The sequence below is a fragment of the Prosopis cineraria genome, unplaced genomic scaffold (genome assembly GCF_029017545.1).
Source record: "Prosopis cineraria cultivar Desert tree isolate PC_DT_omini unplaced genomic scaffold, ASM2901754v1 PC12, whole genome shotgun sequence".
Classification (NCBI taxonomy): Eukaryota; Viridiplantae; Streptophyta; class Magnoliopsida; order Fabales; family Fabaceae; genus Prosopis; species Prosopis cineraria.
In genome coordinates this window covers 680,687-688,292 of record NW_026555343.1, presented here as the reverse complement: position 1 = coordinate 688,292, position 7,606 = coordinate 680,687, and the positions used below count along the sequence as shown (strand labels likewise).

Below are 7,606 nucleotides of genomic sequence, written 5' to 3'. Positions count from 1 at the left end.
TTAAACACAAATGCTTCTAAGGCATCACAAGTCCAAAAGGTGTTCAAAATGATTAATCTACAATTAATCATACTTAACACCATTAATATAACCACTATAAGACAATTTTAACTCCCTAACCCAACACTTAAAAATACCCCAAAGTCTCAATTTCTTGCATTTAAACATAAAAGCTTAACACAAATGCTTTCAAGGCCTCATAAGGCCAAAAGTGTGCAGAATGATTAATCTATAATTAATCATACTTAACACAATTAATATAACAACTATAACAAAAATTTTAACTCCCTAACCCAACACTTAAAAATACCTCAAAGTCTCAATTTCTTGCATTTAAACATACCTATGAGTTTATTAACTCTCTTTAACTCAAATGAGCTTCATTAAATTTTTTAACTATCATGAATGACTTCCAACCATCTCCAATCACTTCATTTAATGTCCATTTTTGGATATTAATGCCACCCAACAACCTAAAATGTGAAATTCATAAACCTTATATTTAAATAATTTAAACAACTTTTATTAATTTCATTTAAGTTAATTAGTTCGAGCCCATAGCCCTATAAGTTTGAAAATCAACTCTCTACTACAAACCCTAACTCAAAAAGTCTCAAAAGAGAAGAAGGAAGGAAGAGAGGAGCTTATATAACTTACTTTTAGTGTTTACAAGCTTTAAAATATTCTCAATGCCTTGAATCCACAAGACCAAGTAGATCAAGAATCGAGCTCTTCATTTTCTCCCTTTTCCTCTTCTATTTTTTGAATTATCTCACACTTTGTCTTATTTAGAACACGAGCCATGCGCTGTGACACACATAATACACATTACAGCGGATGGCATAGAAAGAGACCTCCCTTCTTTCGAGTGATGTGTCATGGTGTAGGCCATATGTGCCGCAGCACATGGCACAACAATGGATATTTTGAGTTTTTTTTCTCTTTCAAAGTTTAACTTCGCTCTAGACTCAATCCTATAATTGCAACCACAACCCAATAGGTTTATTAGCCTTCTCTAACCATCTTCTCACCCAATTTCACTTAAATTTACTTAATTATTCTCGAATAGTTTAATTAAATTAGGGAGTTAAATTTTGAAATTTTGCAATATTTGATGTATTTTTGTTTTTTGTCGTTTTGGTTTTATATTGTCGTTTACTCTATATAAGCATTTTGGCCTTTTTGTTCAGGTTGTGTATTCTATAAATGGTTGGTGTACAAACCTTTTCTTAGTTAATGGAAAAGTGTATTATTCAAAATACCAAAGAGTTGCATTCAGGTCATTTGTATATATTGTTTTACCCATTAAGTTAATTATACTCGTCACCTCAATTTATATATATAATGTATGAAGATATTGCTCCCAATAGGTGTGTATTTGTGTGTCCTAACAAACACATTCTCGTTGTCTTCCATTTTTTAACATTAATAATTATTTGTCATTTCAAAAACTTACAGTTGTTTTGTGTAAATTTTTCTCCGAGAGGAAATCATTCTCCAAATAGAAATGGATAAAAAAACGCGAGAAGGAAGAGTGAGAACCCCAAAGACTTCTCTAGCTACGTATTCTCAGCGGTTTGCATAATTAATCCCACGATATAGTGAGACCGTACGTTAACAATGAAACCCACCTCTAATGGGAGTTTGCCGAAAACATGACCAAGGATGAAGACGCACAGGGTACAGGAGATGAAGATGAATATGAAGCGCAAGGAAACTAGAACATGTGAAACACTAGATAAAAATAAGAAGTATACATCATCCGTTGCAATATTGTCCCGTGGTGTCGTAGTTAGCACTCTGGACTTCGAATCCATCGACCTCAACTCGACTCCCGGGAGGACCTATGCATTTTCATTGCGTTAAGCCCCCTGCAGTTTTAAGCATTCATGATTCATCAAATGTGATGCAGTTTTCGGTCCTCATTATTTAAGCCCAACAAATAAACATCTGAACTAGAGGGGGGGAAAATACCAAAATAACCACCCTAGTTCTACTAAAACAAAAATGAACCCCCCCCCCCCTCAGCCACCCCAAAACTGCATCTATCCGCTAAAAAACAACAGCTTCCAACAGTTCATCTTCAGGCCAGACATGAACACCAGCCTCCAATTCTAAACTAAGACTTGCAAGAGCATCTGCACGTTGATTTCCTTCTCTGGCAAGTTCCAATGTGAGACGCATATCTGCCAATCCCCATTATACTTGATTAAAAAAAAAAATCAAGACAAAATTACCCATTAACCAATTAATATATGGTATGGAAGTGGCAAAGATACATGATCGTTAAACATCTTCCTTCTTAATTCAAGGCCACCAAAGTCTCTACCGGGCTGTGGTTCTTAATAGAGGACATAGTGAGACCGTTGTTATCCGCGCGCGCGCGCACAAGACAGAGCACATCCACACTCTCCCTCTGTATATATACATGTATTAATTAAAATTTAAAGGCCAGAAAAGATCCTCAAATTGTGAGACGCCGCTAAGGAAAGCAGGTTTAACCCTTTTTTTTTTAAAAAAATGATAGATAATAAAAAGTTGTACAAAACAACATTCACTGTTTGGAGGCCACCACAGGCTCTACGTGGCTGCTTCTAGAGCAGTAGGAGATCCGAGAGTCATGTACACAGTTTTGTTAACTCGAAGAGTGAGGATCAATTCTATTCCTCTGAGCACCAACTGTAGATAATCCATTTTGCAGAGAGATGGTAGAGATGATAGAAAAAAATCAGAATAAACAAATTATTTTTGTAGCCTTCTTCTCAACTTAAACGACTTCCATCAGATCCTCCAACTGTAATTTCCAACACTTGGGATCCATCTCAGCCTGCGAATGGCACGACAAAAATCAACAGAACAAAATCAAAATTCCTAATAACTAAATAACATTATGAAACCTATTTATAAAGGTTCTTCCGTATCGAAGTTTGGAGTGCACATCTTTGTCCAAGACTCCAAGTCTAACTGCCTTCCTAGGTGACACTAAGGATGCACTTCCTCTCCATTACTTTTGTATTATCCAAGGTTCTTTCCAGGTGCTTCCCCAAGAATAATAGAGATACACTCTCATGTTATCAACTAAGCTAACCCCTTTCATATTGTTTAACCTAACTGGATTTTGGCTCGTGTGTTGCACCAAGACTGAGCAGGTTGAAACCTGCACTGTTCATGACTTCTTATGAACAGTGTGGTTGCCACTAACTTTTATGCATGTATATTGAATTGATATTGATATTAATTTAATTGAACCTCAACCCCCACTCCTTGAGTTTGGTACTTTGGCTAAACAATTAAACATGTATGATAATCATGTATGCAAGTCTATTGTCATCAACCCAGCATCTCGTTAGTTACTGATTTTAAAATCACATTTGTTTAACCAAAATAAAAGCCAAGGTACTGACAAGTTCAACAGTACTGATTTTAAGTTTCACAACATCTTGAGAGAGGAACCAGGAAATTCATATACCTGAAACACTTTATTCCTCCACTCAAACAAACAGCCACGAGCTTCAACGTGTTTGATAAGAGGATCAGGGAGTGTTGATCTCAAGGAAACGTGGAGCTTCACTTTTCTTAGCCCTCCAAATGCCAACAAAGCAGCAGCAAGTCCTCTTGGAGTCACTCCCTGCAAGGTCAGAAGACTAAAAGTGTGTAGACAACTGATGCTAGCAAGTGACAATAGCCCTACATCTGTGACTGAACTGTATGACAAATTTATCTGCAAAGCAAAAGACATATCCTTAGAGTCTTGGAAGAAATTTTCTTGCATCTTCTATGTTAACAGAAATCCTGAGAATAAGAAAGAAAACCTGTTTTAGATTTTGGGACCAACAAGCAAGTGGAATCATCCCGCTATCATCAATCTTGTAGCACTTCTTTATGTCCAGACGACTTAGTTGCTTGCAATTTGGTGCAATAGCTGTTAAACCCTTAGATGTGACAAGAAGGCATCCACGGATTTCCAGTGTTTTCAACTCTAAGCATTTTGACAGGGAGATTAAGGAACCATCAGTGATGTCAGTACAATAAGCAACATTAATCGTCTCAAGCCTAGGGCAACCACAAGCAATTGCTGAAATGCCTAAATCTGTTATTCCCGTGGACCTGAACAAGCAAAATATAATCATTAATGAGTACTGACTAAGAATTATATACAATATTGTTGAAAACAGAAATGAAATCCTACCATAGTTTTTTTTTTTTTTTTTTTTCAAAGTAGCGCATACTTTTAAGGAAGGAACAGAACAAAGATACTCTAACATAGCTTGGGCAAGTACTAAATAACCTAAGCTTAAAACTTGCCGTAGACTTATTTAATCGACAAGCCAAACCAAAATTTTCTTACAGCCATTTTCTCATATCTGCTAATGCAAATCTAATTCCCATTATTAATTTCAACGCTCAAACTTAAAAACCTTAAGCAAATCTGTCTCCATACTATTTTATACAAAAGAATATTGCTTAACTTCAGGGATATTACATGATAAGTTACATAGTTTTTCTAAAATGCATTTTGTCGGGCATTGATTGCACTCTGTTGATGAGCCCAATATAAGCCTTCGTTACAAGCCTCAATCTTAAAGCATGCTGAGCCTGCTAACATTACCCAGCAAATCTGCCCCAATGTTTAGGCTGTAATTTCTCCAAATCAATCACTAAATACACCAAAATGTGAATAGACTTTTAATCATATGATGCGGCTAAGGAAATAGCAAAAGCTTACATAATTGAACCACAAACCTGTAGAGATCTAGCTCCTTTAACTTTGAGCAGGAGTTACCAACATAGGCAAGTCCCTTGTCAGTTATGTTCAGGCAGATTCCTAATTTTAGACTGGAGAGTCTGGAACACCGAGAAATGGACCTGAGACCTGCAGAAGGAGAAGTAAGGCCGCTGATACAGTAGTTCGAAATCCCAATCAAGTTAGGCAAGAAGAAGACCTTCATCATCAATTTCATTATCCGTAAGGTCTAGCTCCTCAAGAGAATCGCATTGCTGTCCAATCACAACGAATGCTTTTCTTGGAACTAGGGTACATGATTCCATCCTGAGTGAAGTGAGATTTTTGCACGAGTTCACAATGCTAGCAATTGAAAGATGAGTTATCTTGCGGCAACATGTAATGTCAAGCTTCCTCAAATCCTTGTGTTTGGACACAAGAAATGAGAGAGCTTCGTCAGTCACTCCCAAACATTTTCTCAAACTCAGCTCTTTTAATGACATGCATGAACTTCCAATGGCCTTTAATCCAGCAGGAGTAACCAGGCAGCCATCTAATATGATTGATTGCAGCATGGGAAGTTTATTCAAGGCATCAGCAAGAGCAAGTGTCACCTAAATCATTAACTCTAAATAATTAGCTACAGATGAAATCTTTGAGTATTTAGCTATAGAAATGGAGGAGAAGACCTACAGAAGAACCATCTGATAAAGTAAGCTGCTCAATACATCCAGAACAGCTTGTTAGGGCAGAGAGACCTATGTGGCTTATGTTTTGACAACCTGAGACGTCAAGTTTCTGTGGATAGCAGCATTAGTGAATGCATCAGATAACCGAAGAGAGTTGTGAAAAATATTGAAACACATATTGATGCAATCATATCGGATGCTTCCAATAACAGTATTGAAGGTTCACCATTAATGTGAATCAAATTAAGCTTCCTTCATATATAGAATGAAATATATAGACAACCATTTCTTCCCCTTTTCACACCCAACCAAATCTCCAAAATTTGGGAATTTCACTGATAAAGTAAAGCTGAAATTGTTAAATTCTTGTCTAAATTAAAACAGGAAATGACATCGCATTTCCGCTATTTTTGTCATTATTAGATAAATGATTAACTGAAATTGACCAGCCAACCATCCACATATACCTTTAATGTTGTGCACCCTTGTTTGAAGACATCAAGGCTGTCATCATCAACGCCAAAGCATCCTTCAAGGACCAAATCTTCAAGATATTGCAATTTAACAATTGATGACAGACATTTACCTGTGATCTGCACAACAAAAACAATAATAAGTATTATTATTTATCCCAACCAGGTCACTACTTAGAAATAAATAATACAATCAAAAACTCGGTCCAGTTAATTACAAGAGAACAGTTGATTATTTAGGTAAGGTATTGAACTGGTTATTAATGACGTTTGAAAACTCAACCAAGATCATGCATATTACTTGTTCTATGGGGTTCTTTACAAAGAAAAAATGTACTCATGCTTCTGAACTCGGGCACTCGGCATCACATTACCAACTCCTCCGATCAACAATCATTAGCTCCATTAGTGATACCAACATGCGTAACACCAAGGCCATTTAATACAACCCAGCTAAATATTCCAAAACACTCTCCCCTGAAAAGCTATCTCTTCATTTATTTAAGATAAAAACATATGAACATGTTGCTAATGCATATAGTCAAAGGGAAACTGGAGTGGAAGAAGAAAGCTTACAGGCAAATAAGAGAGATCCAAACTACGGAGTTCCTGGCACTTGACTGCGATCAAGTCCACCCCTAAATCACCCACACCCAAACACCACTTCAAGCAAATCAATTTCAATTTCCTACACCCAACTGCTATGCACCCAATTCCCATGTCCGTTATCAGCTTACATCTCGCCAACCACAGCTTCTCCAAATTCATCGCCTGAGCCACTGCAGACGCCGCTGCGTCTTTCAGCTCCGTCGCATTGGACAAGTCTAGCTCTACCAAATTCTTGCAATTGGTAGCCAAACTCAACAACCCATTAGCAGAGAAGAACCTGGACCGCGAGAGATCGATCCGTCGTAGCGTAGCACTGTAAGCGTTAGCTATGAAGTTGAGGGAACTATCAGACACTCGAGGGCACAGAGAGAGATCAGCATGGGACACAAACGGGTATCGGTTCAAGATCGAAGGAAGAAGTTCGGAGCGAAGAGGCCTGATGGCTCGGCGATGTTTGGCTTCGATTGCGTGGAAAGATTTGCAGACTAAAGAAAACGACTTCTTGTCGAGTGAATTCGAAGGAAGGTGGTCGAGAATGGTGAAGACGAGCTCCTCCGAGAGAGAATCAAATGGGTTATTGGTCTCCAGGGCTTCGTGCCTTTTCATGACTAATAGAAAGATTGAGAAGAAAATCTCCGTAAATGCGTCTCGTTTTCGGAGGAAAAAAAAACTACGGAAGTTCAGACAGCAAAGGAGCTCGCGCAAGGACTGCACATGGAGGCGGTGGGGGCGAAATCAATATGGAATTGCATTCCTCCGGAGTAACCGTTAACGGAAGATACCAAATGATATCCTCCTCTGGTTTTGAGAAATTTTTAGAGGTGAGAGAGAGCGATTGAGGAGGGAGGAAGATCTGAGGTCCTAAAAGACGAAAAGGCCATTCTCTTGTCGACATATTAGTCATCGCGTTTTGCGGCTAGACTTTTGAAAAGACAAATGTATCCCGCCCACAGTCCGGCGGTAGTTAACATCAAGCCTCCGAGTAATTTCTTATTTGCTTTAAAAATCGATTAATTAATCATCCTGCTTCGAAGGGGCTCCTAGAATATGACGCTTTTGATGCCTTCTATTTGAATGTATCAAACGGCTTTACAAGATTTTCTAAGCCATGG

General features: G+C 38.0%; 1 protein-coding gene across 2 annotated transcripts; it reads right to left on the bottom strand.

The window, feature by feature from the left end:
* Window positions 1-1,529: 1,529 nt before the first annotated feature.
* Window positions 1,530-7,342, bottom strand: LOC129288892 (F-box/LRR-repeat protein 3-like). 2 transcript variants are annotated; one of them, XR_008588098.1, is made up of 9 exons: window positions 6,462-7,342; window positions 5,880-6,005; window positions 5,417-5,521; window positions 4,944-5,337; window positions 4,744-4,873; window positions 3,813-4,107; window positions 3,470-3,721; window positions 2,280-2,827; window positions 1,530-2,186 (listed from the first exon to the last, which is right to left on the bottom strand). XR_008588098.1 is itself a non-coding variant. In XM_054925703.1 (8 exons), the coding sequence occupies exons 1-8, from the start codon at window positions 7,098-7,100 to the stop codon at window positions 2,768-2,770; spliced, it is 2,001 nt and encodes a 666-aa protein (XP_054781678.1). In that variant the 5' UTR covers window positions 7,101-7,342; the 3' UTR covers window positions 1,530-2,767. The 2 variants fall into 2 exon arrangements, 1 of the variants encoding a protein (XP_054781678.1); XM_054925703.1 differs by having other exon boundaries at window positions 1,530-2,827.
* Window positions 7,343-7,606: the final 264 nt, after the last annotated feature.